General features: G+C 42.2%; 1 protein-coding gene across 6 annotated transcripts in view; it reads right to left on the reverse strand.

The window, feature by feature from the left end:
* The window catches only part of CACNB4 (calcium voltage-gated channel auxiliary subunit beta 4), a gene marked incomplete at its 5' end in the record, with an annotated part of 213,115 nt that overhangs the window by 115,218 nt on the left and 81,660 nt on the right, over positions 1 to 16,237 (reverse strand). The window contains one exon of one of the 6 annotated variants that reach the window (XM_084893045.1): positions 903 to 1,272. The exons of 3 other annotated variants lie outside the window; for them this stretch is intronic. Coding sequence is in view for 1 of the 3 variants with exons in the window: in XM_084893044.1 (XP_084749170.1) it covers positions 903 to 947 (45 nt within the window). Of the gene's footprint in view, positions 1 to 902; positions 1,273 to 16,237 lie in introns of those variants that run through there. 2 more of the 6 variants (XM_084893044.1, XM_084893047.1) reach the window with 2 other exon arrangements.

Raw genomic sequence — 16,237 nt, forward strand, 5'->3', positions numbered from 1 at the left:
AAGGTATCAACATCCACGGCACTGCACTCAGTTACAATCCAGGCTCCCCACAGCAGGTCCCATTAGCCAGCCGGAATTATTTCACGGGATCAGGTTTCGATATAATTGATTAAAAATAAATAATTGCCACTAGCAACGGTGAAAGAAATACTCAGTAATCAGCAGTTACCCTACATTCAAAAGCTAGCATTTCTGATGCTATGATTTTAGGGATTTCGGGAAAGCATGTCCATCCTGATTTTAATAGATTGCCTGAGTCTGACCCGTGGAGGGAAAGGAGCCCAGTTTTCGGAGCCAAAACGCACGTGAGCATCCTTGGGTCTTTCAGGGTAGAGCACAGAAACACTACCCTCCGCCTCCGCGCTGGGTGTTGTACCACTACAACCTTGCATCTGATTTCCTTAACAAAGAAGCAGCCGATCTGCACCACTTGTTTAGCCAGAAAGCACACAATACAGCTACAGCTGAGGAACTTCCATTCATGCTTGCTCAATAAACAATGTGTATTACATAATGAATGAGCCTTTTCTATGAACCCTGCTATTGGAAATAACAGAGGCACTTTCCGCAGAGTTTAAGCCCGTCTACAAGGAGCAGTTCCCCCTGGTGAGATCAAACGTGGACCAAGTAATGTAGAAATCGGAACAGCGTACACTCTTAGATGCCTTTGCCATCACCCTAACTTCTTTTTTTGCCTGACGAGAAATTATATAATAAAGAATCATTTCCATCAACTCTGAACTACACAGAGAACATTGACAGCGCAGCCAGCAAGAACCCGAAAAGATGTGAGCTTTCAGCTCCATGTTCCCTGCATTGCCTAAGAAATGGGGGAGGGGGGGAGTTCAGTGGGAGGAGGGAGAGGAGGGGAGAGGGAATAGGCTATCTATGAAAATACTTACAGCCTCCGAGTCTTCAACGCCATGCAGGTACAAATTGTCATACATGGAGGTCTGATAATCCAGAGCACCTCTTTCAAGGCAAGAAACAAAACTGCCACAGAAGCCACAGCTAAAGCTAAAAGACAGAAGAGGCCTGGGTGAAGACCTGCGCCTGCCTCATCAATTCCTGTGGCTTCACCAGGCAAGATGCTGTCCATTCACATCACACGGGGCAAGCTTATCCCCAGAGGCAGTTCAGACCTGGCATTTTCTCTGCCTTCCCAATACAGAGCATAGGAAAGCAAACCCTTCCTCAGCCTCAGACTGGTGACTGAGCGAGGAAAGCGGCCTCTGATTGGCTGGGCTTGCCTGCTTCAGTCAGCTGAAGAGCGTTCCCTGGGAGAGTGGAGGGTGACTGGGGCATCCTCCCCAGCAAAGAGCTGCTTCCTGTTTCGCCTGCACCGTGTGGCTCTGCAACGCACACTTGTCAGTATCGAAAGGGCTGCGTGGAATGTTTGGGAAGGCAGACTATTGGGTCCTCGGGACGCAATGGCTCATCTTCTTGATTAAATTCGCAATTGGAGGGAAGGAGGGGAGCAAGGGAGAGATTTCATTTCCGGAGAATCTTGTGTAAAGACAGGCAAAGAGATACTAATCTCCAGGCAACATCTGTACTGAACAGATGCAATTTCAGTCAAACGGGCAATGAATCACTTACAATTTTTTAAAAAGCAACAAGGTAAAAAAAAAAAAAAAAAAAAAAGATAAACAGATGGTAAGATTTCCTGTGGGAATTTCGACTGTAAAAGTTTTTAATATTCTCACTGAAAAGTTTTCAATATTCTCTGCCTCCCTGGCAAGGAAGATACCTCTGTAACTCAACCAGTGAAGTTTGAAAAAAGAGGCCAAAAGCTCTCAAAAGTCTTTATTTAGATGTAAAAATTTTAATGTCTCTTTAGTTTAATTTTTTTAACCGTCTTTAAGTAACAGCCAATATTTTAGCATAAGTCTTTCATCCTCTTTCCAGTGTTTAGCTCTTTAATCCTCCTCAAACAGCACTGATCTTTCCCCAAAAACCCAAACAGAGAAGTTCTCCTCCCTCCCTCCGCTCCCACCACAGGGCAGCCCAGTCTGACCCAGGACAGGTCCCGCCCACCCTAGAGCTCACCTACATACTTAAAGCTTTCTGGTCAACCAACATGGTACTGCGGCTCTGACAAGGGAGTGCTCCAGAGCTCACTCTAGAAGAAGCCAGCAACATTCGGCAAAAACGAATTTGGTGAGGGCCAAAGGACATAACCTAGAGAAGCAGAATGACTCGTTGGGAAAAGCAATCACCCAGAAACTCAGAGGCTCTGAGTGCAGAATCAGCTTCACCACTGATTGGCTGGATGACTCTGGACCAGTCACCACGCTAAGGACGTTAGTTTCTTCACCTGCCAAACTGAGGTTAGAAGTAACTCAGAGGAAGAACTTTGCAGATCTAAAGTGCAACATAAACACTTACCAACGACAACCCTGCAACAACCCTGCTTTGTCAGCTGGAAGGCTTTGGCTGCGGTTCATGGGAGTTCAGCACAGGAGTAGCTGCCTGGCCCCGGACCTAGGCAGTGAGGCCTGTCCTCCCAGGCGCTCTCTCTGAAAAGCCTCACTCTTAAAGAAACAGACCTGAGTCACAAAAAGCCAGACCTGAGCTGCAGTTGTTGAGCAGAGCACAGTTCTTCCAGGTCTTCAATGACCAGTAATGTCTTCCGATAACAGTTGCACACCTGTGTGTACGAATGGTACCCGTACTTAGTCACTTTCAAATGTAAACAGTGGCAAGGGGACTCAACTGTTCTTCAGAACCCCCAAACGGTAGGGTACATAGAAGATGCCATCTGTGCCTATACCGAGGGAGGACGGCAGAGGAGAATGGGTACAATAGGCAGGAGACCATAGGAGAAAGCCCAGTGCCAGCTCTACCTGTTGGCATCTGTGTGTCCTGGAGCAAGTCACCTTCCAGGCTGACCCCCAGCTCTCCCCTCCATAATCCAAGGGGACTGGGTCAAAGGATGTGTAAGCTCAAATTCCTGTATCTGATTCTGTCATTTTCATTACCTCTATAACTATATAGCCTTGTGATATTTTAGCCAGAATCTACAGAAAATTGAGGCAAGAAGGTATTTTTCCTCCTTAGGTTTTTCTAGATCATTTCTTTACCACGTTCATTGAGAGTGTAGATATTTCCTGAGTATCTTTAAATAGAAATTTAAATAAGGGTGGGAGAGAGAGGCTATCCACGTCCATAATTCACCCAGATGAGAGAGACCGCTCCCTACTGGGAAAACTGGACATGACTCAAGTCCTCCTCTGAGTCTCCCTGCCTCAGAGTGTTCCCTGCAGCTGAGGTGAGGGTCTAAAGGAAGTGTTTAAAGAACTGGGTTCATTTTGTGATAGACTAATGCATGCAGTAAGCGAGTGGGATGTCAGGGTGGGATGTCAGGAAGAAAGCACTTGATAAAGCACTTGATCAAGCACAGCAGCCTGTGGCTACTCCCTGCAGCCCTACGTCCAGCCCCTCAAGCACTAAGGACAGATGGGAAGCAGGACAGGCTAGCCCTACCTGCTCCCCAGAAGCTTAGAAAAATGCTGGGCTCAGAATCACAAATGGTTAGAGGCGGGACAACCCCAGAGTTACCTAATCCAGCCCTCACTTTAATACCCAGAATGGTTACATTACTGTACTCAAAGCCATAATTTTCTACAGTTGAGTGTTCCTTCCCACTCCTTTCTTGATGGGGTGTTCAAGACAAGGGAGGAGGAGCAGTGGACATGTTCCCAGGAGGAATTTGGCAAAAACAGAAGAAAGTCACTTTGGTGGGTAAAAAAAATAAAAACTTTTTAAAAGCCACTCCTTTCATTCTAAAAGTTGTCTAATCACAAGTCGTTTGGTCACGCACAAGCTGACAACTGAAAATCAACTCATAGATTGAGGGGTCTGCCCCCAGCACTTGGATCTACACAGAATGAGCACTGCACCTGCATGTCACCTACAGATTTCAAATCCTCACTCAGGCTGACCCCAGAGGAACCATCATGAGAGACTTAGAATGGATTCCCCAGTGGAACTCTTGAGGAGTTCCTAGGAAAATGAGCTCAAAACTCCAGGAGGATCTTGGAATTGACCATCTCAGTCCCAAAATTCTCTGAACTAAGAGCTGGCTGAGAAGTTGCGCGGGGCCCTGGGAGCGTTCTGGGCTCGTTTCAGGTCACAAGCCACCAGCGTTGGGTCAAAGGGCCTTGGGATTCCAGCAGGTCTAAGTTCCAAGGGTCCGCTTTCAGAGGTATCATCCTTAACTGCAGCAAGAGGTGAAAAGTAACCATGGAACTGGCAGCCTCTTAGTTTGACTGTTAAGAGTCCTCCAGCCGAAACTGGTTTGGCTCAGTGGATAGAACATCAGTCTACGGATTGAAAGGTCCCAGGTTTGATTCCGGTCAAGGGCATGTATATTGGTTGCAGGCACATCCCTGGTAGGGGGTATGCAGGAGGCAGCTGGTTGATGTTTTTCTCTCATCGATGTTTCTAGCTCTCTATCCCTCTCCCTTCCTCTCTGTAAAAAAATCAATAAAATATATATTAAAAAAAAAAGGGGGGGTCCTCCAGTTCAGTATTTGGTTGAGAGGATGGCCCACTTAGCCTAACTGAGGTTACAATGAGAACAATAAGTTGGACACCTTATTACTCACCATTGTTGGTGTTTGCCACTAACCCTCTGTCTCTCATCCCTCTACTGTAACCTGCAAAAATCACACAGAGCCCTGAAAAGGCTGCCTCCCATTTCAAGATTGCTTGATGACTACATTTCTCACCCACTTCTTTCCAAGTCACCTCTCATGATGATCAACAGTTCAAAGCCAAAAAAAGACCCCATGACAGGGCACAGCTTGTATGATTCTGTTATAAATTTAAATTCCACACGGTTTTTGGTGGGGAGGTTGTTCTTGCAAGCTAACACATGCCTCACCTGAGCTCAATGCAGCGGAGGAAAAGATACGGTTCTCAACAAATCAGGAAAGCTCTCTTCTGAATCTCAGGGGAACATCACTTTGAGTTAGTTTTTGTTGGTTTCAAACCTTAGAACATGGAGTTCCTCTCCCTTACCTGGGCTGGGCTAGGCTTTATGGTACAGCAAACACGTGACATTGACAGGGGGAGCTAAAGGACAAGCATATCTCTTTTCTACTTGTTTGGAAAGGGGGATATAAGAGGAAGAGAAAAGCTAAGAGTGAGTGCTGAGTTTTTGGACAGCCATGATCAACACAACCGGTGTAGACTTGGAAGCTAAAAGGAATTTTGCTGTCCAATTTTCCACCCAGGATTTTCCTGAATGTAACTTTTCTAAGCCAGCGTAGTTCCTTGTTCTACCGTAGGATCCTGGGAGGTCAGGGAAGAAACAAAAGGGATTGTGTTTGGACTCTCATTGGCTCTATGAATTAGAACACAAGCCCGAAGCCTTTTACCTGCCAATGCAGCCAGGGGCACTGCTTTGCTTTCTGTTATTGTTTAAGTTGTGTGAAGTGACCACAGTGTGCTACATTATTTTCTCCCTCTTTGGCTCTGTACGCGCTAATCCACTCACTCCTTTGCCTCTAGAAATCTGTGTGGCCTGGTGAGCATGAATATTGTAACCTGCTTCCTTCCTGCTGCGCCGGCGGCAGGGCAGACAAAGGAATGAAAACAAAACAGAACAAAGCACCGCAGACAATTGATTCCCCTTTTAGTATTTGAGTTTGAATTTAAACCTCACTACCTAGTCCTTGATTCTCTCTGGGCCCCATCTGTGACATGGAAATAATATATTAGCTCCGGACGTAATGAGTTAATAAATGAAATGCACACAGAAATGTCCTGGTACTTAGAAAGCAGAGAGAAGAATAGGCACTTCTTTTTAAAGGGAAGTACTATGGAATCAGGACCACCTACGTCACCCAGCTCTAAGGACCCACACACACTGCAGTTCGTGTGAATGGTATTCCTGGGGCAGTGTGACAGGAATACTATGCAGCAGGGTGGTTCAGAGCAGGGGATCTGGAGCCAGGCTGCCCACACATCCCTGTTGTGTCACTTCCCAGCTGGATAACCCTTGGCAAGCGACTCTGCCTTCATTTCCTTATTTATAAAATGAGGACTCGCCCGAGATTATTGTGCCGATGAAAAGCCTTGGTAAAAAGAAAATGCTCAGAACGGTGCCTGGCACAAGCTCCATGCTGCCCAGCACCAGTTGCTTCTTATCTTTGGGTCTGGCCTGAAGCCCTGGTACCTTTGGCCTTTGAGGTGGGTTCCTAGTACTTGCCCCTGATATTGGCCTGGTCCTCTCAGTCCCCCCCTGGGACCCAGTCTCAGCTAGCTAGCGCTAAGACCAGCATCTTGCCTCCTGTTGCCCTACTTAGCCTCGTGCCAGCCTCCTCCTGGTCGCCTACCTGCTTCATCTGGCCAGGCTGATTACTCCTTATGCTGAAGCTGGCATGCAAGCCCAGGCGACCATGGCCTGACAACACCTCTACCCTTAGGCCACCCTGCTGAGCCCTGTGTGCTCTGGGTCACCACCCCCAACCTCCCACTGGCCTTCCCAATGGCCTGGTCTCTTGTCAAACTACAATCCTCTCTTTTTCTTTTTTCAAACTACAATCCTGAACTCCACACCCCACCAGCCACTCCTGAACTGCTCCAACCTGCCACAAACCATCACCAAGAAAATGTCCTCATGAAAACAATCCTAGAACACTTGCTACTATTGGTTCTTACCAAGGAAGCAAGAGGAGAGTAAGAAAGCCAGAGAGAAACACGGAAAGGGATAAAGCAGCATTCAAAAGCCCAAGACATTCAAAGAAGAATGACTATATGGACTAGCTCTCCGCCTCCCTGCTATTCTTGACTCCAGGAAAAAATAATACTTCATAATTCATAAAAGAGTGAGCGTAGGTAAACCAAAAACATTCCCATGGCCTATTCAACTTGCCAGAAAAGTGACAGATCCCTCCCAGTGATTGACGGATTACTCAGTAATCTCTCGATTTTTGAAATTTCTCTTAAAAAAAAAAAAAAAAAAGGCCAATCTCTTGGCAAAAACATTCCATATAGCCACAATTTTCACTAACACTAGACAACTTTATTTTCCACTCTTTTCCAAAATGACTGAGGAGGCTGGTCCAGCTGATCTCCTCCCTGCTGCCTATACATCATTCAGCATTAATGTAACAATTACAGCTTTCAGTGGCCGACTGCTCTGCATTATTTTAGAGGCTGGGAACTCGAAGATCACCAAGACAGGCCTGCCTGTGCCTGGAAGCCAACTGAGGGGTGGAGCGGTAGCAATACTGGATGTCCCTAAGACAGAAACGGAACCCAGGGGATGGCTGCCATCAAAGCGCTCGATTTTGAGAAGCTCCTATGAGAGCTGGAGAGTAATTTGGTTCTTTTATCTGCAAAGCCTCGGCAGGGGTGAGGAGCAGGAAAGGGGGAAGGAAGCGATGGGTTTCACTCATGAACAGGACAGAGATGAGTCAGCCACCAATTTCCTACATGACCTGGCTAAGAGCGAGTGATCCTGTTCAGATTCAGTTTCTTACAAATTAAAAATGTTTTGTTTGAACAATGCCTTTCTTGCAAAGAAAACATAATTTATAATGTGTGATGGATGATGATGATGATGATGATGATGATTTGGTGATGGAGAAAAGACCCCAAGACCTTGCACACCTTCAAACCTTTGCACACAATGCTCTCTCTGGGAGGCCACCTCCACTCTGCCATGCCCCGCCTCAACTTTTTCTATTTGGTGAATTCCTTCCTTCGTTAACACGTTAAGCATCCAGCCTGTTTTGTCTTCTGGATGGAAAGTATAGTGTCAGTCACCGGTGACTGATTGGGCGCTTAACATGCTAAGGTCCAATGAAAATGTCACCAAGGCCTTCCTGAACTCCCTCAAACATTAGACACCCCTTCTTCTATACTCCTAGAACACCCTATTTTCCTATGCTTCTTTACTCATGAGCCTACCACATAACAGTGTAATTTGTCTAATAGACCTGTTTCTTCCACTATGAGATAAACAACTAAAGCAAGAATCAAGTCTTACTAAGCTTTGTATACCAAAGGCTCCATTCCATAGAAAATGTTTAATAAGTACTGGTTGCAGGAACTAAAAGACAAACATGGAAAAAAAACCACACTCTACATTTTGAGACCTGATGACATTACCTCCCATCATAGTCCATGCAGTCTACTCTAGTAGATGTTTGAGTTCATACAGGGAGTCAACAGGAAGGGAATGAGCTAGAAATTTTAGGCTTACTGTGGATTTAGAAAACAAACCACAAAATGGAAAGAATTATCAGGAACTCAGGTGTGAACTGGAGTCAGTGGTAGAGGCTTTTCTTGGGGTAAAATCTATGGGCAGAGGAAATACTGCTAGATGATGAATGGACGGTAGCATTTCAGTTATGGGATGTTTCCCAAAACTTCATTGCCTCAGAGTGTATTTTGGGAGAAATACCTACTTCACTTTGGAAAAGAGTGCCAAACTATGTACCCATTTAGGCCAGGAACTCTCTTATCTTGTTAATATACCTCTTTCTAATTCAATGGCTATCACAATAAACAGAAAATAGAAGTTCATTAATTACATTGGGAAAAGCCAAATAAGCTAGGATGATATAGTTGAGCTCCATAATACAACATAGCACTGAGGGGTCATATGTCTCAAGTTCTGTCAAGTTCCAGCATAACCCATGCAGCCTTAGGCACCAGACATGCTAGGACCTCAACAGGGAAGTAGGGGAATCTGATTTCCTCCATAATACTGAGCTTAATATAGCAATACTCATTCTAGGTCCCATCTACAATCATATCTAGAGCTTTTTAAAGCATTGTTAAACTTGAGAAGGATAGTTGTTAGTTTCTGCAACTCAGTGAGCAGTTACGATGGCATGGTGGTTATGGTGCACACTGCTGAGCTTTAATATATATATATATATATATATATATATATATATATATATATATATATATATATATATATATATATATATTGATTTCAGAGAGGAAAAGAGAGAAAGAGAGAAACATCAATGATGAGAGAGAATCATTGATCAGCTGCCTCCTGCATACCCCCTATTGGGGATCAAGCCCACAGCCTGGTCATGTCCCCTTGGTCAGAATCAAACCCAAGACCCTTCAGTCTGCAGACTGATGCTCTATCTACTGAGCCAAATCAGCTAGGGCACACACTGCTGAGCTTTGACATCTTTATTATTCTATGTGGCTGAGATGACTAAAAACCCTAATATCCATTCTCCATTCCCTTATTTTAGCCATAAACCTATTCCATACCAAAGTTTAACAAAGAATATGAGTCTCTGACTAGGAAATACATTTCACAGACTCCCTTGCTGCTAGATAAGACTCTGTTCTTTCCAAAAGAATGTGAGTGAAAGTAATGTTTCTAACTTACACATCACATCCATGAAACAATACTGATTGCCCACCACATAGTCTCTTACCTATTCCTTTGGATGTGGTGCCAATGAACCAATTTCCACCATAGATAAAAATGATGAAGAGTAATTAGGTTAAAGAAACTTGAGTGGGTAAATGAGCTGTAGAGAAGTCTACTCTTATGTCCTAGAAGAATCTACTCTGCTCTCCTATAGGTGAAAGAGAAAGACCCTCCCATCTTATTTGTCATCTTTACTTGGGGATCTCTTTGTTGAAGCAGCTTATGCTAACTAATACCAGCTGCAAAAATAATTAAAATATAGAGTTCATTAAAGTAGGAACAAGGCAACCAGAAAAATATGTCAAGAGGTAGGCACTGGACTCAGAAAAAATGTACCTCACTGGTTTGTCACTTCTTCTTTTGTTCTTTCACAAAAAACTCACAAAATCAAGATGGTGGTCAGTTATAGCAAATCCCCACTCTACTCCCTTCATCCAAATAAAGTTAGAACTTTGTTAAGTAGATGTTAAGCCTTAATAAGACTATTTATTTTCTGAAATCAAAGATTGGGACAAAAACAAAATGTTGGTAAACTAAACACACTATAAATTGCCAATTTTTATACCATATTTTCAAAGCCCAAATGCATTCAAAGAAAATTTTCAAGCCTATTCAGTTTTTGAATTAAAGTAAACCATTACAAAAAGAAAAATATTCACCATCTTTTAGCAAAGTCCATAAGGATTTGCTCATGAAGATTTGGATATTCAATATATAATTTATCTTAATTCCCAATCTGTTTGGTCATTTCCTTTTCAGCACTGGATAGAAAATTAGTTGGAGCCCTAAGTCCAAAGCCTTTCTCCCAAGAGGCACAAACAGAAACAGGCTGAGTTACTTGATCTAAATTCTAATTCTCAGAAGTGATTCTTGCATCAAATATTCAAGGAAAATAGCAACCATCTCCATAAAAAATAGCATACCTTTGGGGACAAATAATAAAAATGTTGTACATTAGTATTGATGGAAAATAGAGAATAATGTAAAAAATAAAATATCAATAATCTCCTATAAATCCAAAAGCATAAACAAAGCATAGAGACTTTGCTCACACGCTCACACACACACACACACACACACACACACACACAGCTTTGAAAAGTTGTTTGGTAATGCATTTCTCTTGATAACAAAAAGTGACTTCTCAAATATTTAAGAAAAATAGATCAAAAATTAAAATACAAATATTAAAATAAATTTTTAGGTGTCATGTACCTTACAGCACCTCAAAGTCACTGCATTTCTGAGCCTTGTGTAGCAGGGTAAGCTATAAAAACTACGTGATCCTCTGCTCTTATGCACATTATAAATCTCTTTTCTTTTAAATTGGGAAAGGCAACAGTATCACAATTTTCAAAAACAGTTGTTTAAAACAAATTATTTCTAAAGCCCTTCTAAGTTATTCTTTCAGCATCAAATTAGCTCTGAATATATATAAAACACTACAAAATAGTAAACTAGTAACATCTTAGCCAGGAAATAATGTCAAATCCTAATGTTCCCTCGGCTCCTCTAACTGTGCATGTAAACCTATGGATCAGAAGAACATGAAACAACTGTTTTAACATAATTTGGATGTGTGTACATACAATGAAAGAGATATAGCACACACGAATATCCATTACAGAAAAAAAAAAATGGGGAAATTCAAACACATTGCTTTCAGAGTGCTATCAGCGGGCATTAGGAAAAGGAATACTACCAGTAAATGTTCAGATTTCCCTAATTTTTGAAGAAATTCTGAGGTTTTCCCCTATCAAGTACTTGTAAAGCTTCCCATCAGAGACTTGAACTAAAAGATAATGTCAGGCAGATAGCTTGTGGGCCTCAACTAAGACAGACTTAGTTTTTAAAAAGATTATCTAGCCTTCCCTGGTTTGCTCAGTGGTTAGGGTGTTGGCTCTCAGACTAAAGGGTGGCAGGTTCAATTGCAGGTCAAGGGCAGGTACTTCCGGTTGCAGGCTGGATCCCTTCCGAGGTTAGGGCATGTGAGGGGGGCAACCAATAGATGTATCTTTGATATCTATCTTTCTCTCTCTCTCTCTCTCTCAAAAAAAAAAATAAATAAATAAATAAATAAATAAAATAAAAAATTAAGAATTAAAAAATAAAACGATTATCTACTAGAATAGTAAGACCAACACAGACACTTTGGAAATCATTATCCTATCTTCAATTAAGCAAATTGACTACTGAAAGTTTTGGGAGTAAAACAAAAGGTCCAGTAGGAGAAAAGATGAATGAGCTAATTTCAAAGCCAATGTGATTTTCTTTCACATCCAGTTCTTGTTGGCTGTCTACTTCATTTAAACCATGTCCTTGATGAACATAAAACCACCAGAAAGATCTGAAGGGTTAGAAATCATGGGAAAGTTTCCTAACATCACAAACAACGAAAGAATAAAATGTATTTTTCATTATATTCATCCTCCATCTACTTGTCTGTTGCCAATTTCTATTTTATATCTTTCTCACTTTACACTTATTTCATCCTTTCATTACACTTTCTCCCAAACATATATGTGTTTACGATCCAGCTTCCTGAGGCTTCTTATGGTTGAAATCAACTAACGCATTTTTCTAATCTACTGAAAATTTCCACAACTCTTCTCTTCACAAATCAACATCTATAATGGTAATTTCTACTGCCAATTCTTCCACAAAAATTTTAAAACATTTCCAATGAGTATACTTATTTTTCTAAATATAAAAATAAAAATTTTTTAAAGTGTATTGTAGGAAACTTGACAAATTCAAAAAAGTACAAAGATGAGAATAAAAAGTTGCTGAAATAGAGGGGGGCAAAAGTAGATTTACAGTTTTGAATATGTGAAACAATTTATTCTTATATTATTTATTAATTGTTGTATTATTTTTCATATAAACAACTGTAAATCACAGTACTAGTAAACCAACTTTTATTTATTTTTTTGTTAATCCTCACCCAAGTATATTTTTTCATTGATTTTTAGAGAGAGTGGAAGAGAGGGAGTTGAGGAAGAGAGAGAGCAAAACATTGATGTGAGAGAGACACATCAATCGGTTGTCTCCTACACAGGCCCTGACCAGATCAAGGGATTGAATTATTCTAAGTCATCAACACCAGAAGGTCTGCCACAGATGTCTCAGAGATTGTTTCTTTCCCTCTCAGGTGCTGAAAGGGGTTATCGCCTACCACCACAGAGAGACCATTCTGGAAGGCAGAGATGGAAGGTGGGCACCAACGTCAGTACTGAGAACCAGTGCCTGTGTGGTCAGGTCAGAATGGAATGACTAAACTCAGATCCTTGACAAATCTGAAAGTGGAAAATTTACTCCAGTTTTCCAACAAGAAAAGTAAGGGACAGAGTTTCAAAATCAGAAAAAATCTGAGTCCAAATGAATTATTTTATCTGGTCTGCAGATAAATCCCCCAAAGTATCTGCATTACCATGACAACCATTACCTTGGGCTCTTGGTACAAATGAATTGACAATGATGGACAGGCTATTTGAACTTCAAAAATTAAACCTTTAATGGCAATGAATATTCTCTGTGGTTTATTACTGCAGCTCAGGGCAGGTGCTTCGATCTCTGGGCTTGGTTGGATTCAGAGCAGCTAAGGGAACACTGTGCTTCATTCATTCTGTTCATCTGTCTCCAGGGGTCACTATGGTGCCTTTGGATTGTTTCTGCCATGGACCTCATCCTCAGAAAATTTACAGGACAGAAAAGCTTGGAGGCCACAGAGGATAAATTGTGATGATGCATCCTGACACCTTGCACTGATGTTTTGAACTAAGTGAAGGAAAAAAGCATTAACAAGTTTTGCAAACATGGTGCCTGGAATTAGCAAACCAGGACACATACACAAATGTGCAATCACAAGGTCACACATTCACAGCTAGGCATTAAGCTGTGTGTCACTGTAAATCACCATGCTAGCACTTTCCCTCCTCTTCATTATTTTTATTTTTCTAAATTTAGTGCCATTATAAATGCTGTTAAATCAGCTTAGTACCTATGCACAAGGAGAGTGAATCTCATTTTGAATGAGGTCCATCAATCCAAATGTCTTCCCTTTTGTATATTCCCATTCCCAATGACATCTCAGTCACTAGGTATTATTTTCTGGTGTTCATTCTTTTTTCTTCTTTCTTTCTTTCTTTATTTTTTGTACAGAGAGGAAGGGAGAGGGATAGAAAGTTAGAAACATCAGTGAGAGAGAAACATCGATCAGCTGCCTCTTGCACACTCCCTACTGGGTATGTGCCCACAACCAAGGTACATGCCCTTGACCGCAATCGAACCTGGGACCCTTGAGCCTGCAGGCTGATGCTGTATCCACTGAGCCAAACCGGCTAGGGCTAGTGTTCATTCTTGAAGATTTATATGTCTGCATATATTGGCAGTTCTAACCAGTCTTCATATACAGTATATTCATTAGAGTTTGTACCATTCCTTTTGAAAATTTGATTCAATGAAACAATTTAATTTTTTTGGTCCACGAAATAAATTTTATACTCCCTTTTTATCACCAAATAATTTATTACCAAATGAAATACAATTTTTTAAAGACCTTACTTTTTAGATGAGGACACACTATTAAATTAAGTAAAATTTCCAAAACTCACTTAGAAATCAAAGTGAAGTAAAATCTTTTTAAAAAATAAATTTTATTGATTTCTTACAGAGAGGAAGAGAGAGGGACAGAGTCAGAAACATCGATGAAAGAAAAACACCGATCAGCTGCCTCCTGCATACCCCCTATTGGGGATGTGCCTGCAACCAATGTACATGCCCTTGACCAGAACTGAACCTGGGACCTTTCAGTCCGCAGGCTGACGCTTTATCCATTGAGCCAAACCGGTTCCAGCTGAAGTAAAATCTTAATTGTAAGTTGTTGCAAGTGCTTGGCTGTAAGTTGATGTTACTGGTATTTTTCAAAGGAAAGTCAAAGTGGACAACAGTAGTAAATCCAGGCTCTACCAAGGACACGACTCTCCCATGTCCCTCAGCTATTCACATTGGCTTGCTCTCTGACTCCACAAGCTCTCCAGACTCTAAGCACCTCTCATTTTATCTAAGACCTCACACCCTAGTGGGATCTAAAATTCTTCTTTTCCATTTTATACCAGAGTGGGTAACAAGTGTGATTAAAAATAAAAATTTACACTGGAGGCTGGGAAGTTCAAGATCAGGGTGCCAGCAGATCTGCTGTCTGGCGAGAGCTCTCTTCCTGTTTGCATGTGGCCACCTTCTCGCCATGTCTTTACATGGTGGAGAGAGCAAGCCTTCGTGCCTCTTCCTCTTCTTAGAAGGGCACTAATCCCATCATGGGACTCTACCTTCATGGCCTCACCTAAACCTACTTACTTGCCAAAGGCCCACCTCCAAATGCCATCACCTTGGGAATTAGCGTTTCAACATATAAAACTGGGTGTGTGTGGCGGTGGTGGGGAGAGGGGGGAGATTTTAATCCTTTACAACTGCCCAGCTCTCCTTCTGTATCTATCACCGGTTTTCTCCTCAGTCCACACAATCTTTATCAATCTGAAACTCCTACCTCACTTCTCCTCTTCTTTAACCATTAACATATTATCTCACTTCCTTAACCCCCAGGAAGTAAACATCAACATGCCCTGAATTTCCTGTTCCATTCCACAACTTAGACCTCCTTCCATTCCGTTTAGTGGAAGGGGAATCCCCTCCTTCTCAGATAGACCTCTTCACTAGTGCTCAGAGTCCCAATTTCTCTGGCCTCAATATGAACCTGGTTCCACTTGCTCTCTCGACTATAACTTTAACCCACAGCTCTCTCCTGGCTGAGGTCCCTCTCATTCAAGAACAACAACCCGTCCTTGGCCTTGAATCTCATTGTTATCAACCTATTCCTAGCGTTTCCTTCACAGCCAACATCCAGAGATGTATCTACACTCTCATTCTTCATTTGTCCTACACTATCCAGTCTTCACAACCCGGCCTTTATCCCCACCTCTGCCTTACACTATTTTCGCCAAACTCTCCAGTGACCTTTTTGTCACTATATCTAATAGCCTTGTCTTTCATGACCTCTAACACTGCTGACCTTTCTTCTCTTGGAAATTCTCCTATCCTTGGTTGCTGTCTCCACGGACACTCTCTGATCCCCTCTCCAATTTTCCAGAATTCCAGCTCCAGCTCTCCCTCAGCTGAAAACATCTCCCATTCTCTGACAATTCGAAATTAAATATGTCCAGTTCAAATGTGTGTTTGGAGTTCTGGAACCACATATTTAGCTGCCTACCGGATGTCTCCACTTGGATGTTACATTCAACACATCCAATGTTACACTCAGATGTTACACTCAACACATCCAATAGTGACCTCACGGCCACCTCCTTTGAAACCACATCCCTGAACCATAGAACAGAATGGCACTTCAACCCACTTGTCTGCTTGGGAAATCCGGGATCATCCTCTACACTTCCCTTCCCTCTCTCCACGAAAGCCCACGTTCTGTTATTATTCCACCTGACACCTTTTGAATTCCTCCTCTTTTCTCCATCCCTCAGAGTTTAGGCTTTCCTAATTTTCTCCCTGCACTGTTGCGGAAGCCTCATCACTGGTCTTCCTGCCTCCACCTGTGCCACTCTCCCAAGTCCCGCATACCTTTCCCTTTTAATACCAAAATATTCTGCATATCTTTATCTTCTGACACTGCTTAAACAACACCAAAAGCACCTCCCTTTCTCTGCAATAAAATTCAAAATTTTTTATGGATTAAAGTACAAGCACATCTTGATGTGGCCAGCCTCACCCTGTGTGACTTCCTCACACCATGTGCTCCAGCCATAC

Source organism: Pipistrellus hanaki (genome assembly GCF_964339955.1).
Source record: "Pipistrellus hanaki genome assembly, chromosome: 8".
Classification (NCBI taxonomy): Eukaryota; Metazoa; Chordata; class Mammalia; order Chiroptera; family Vespertilionidae; genus Pipistrellus; species Pipistrellus hanaki.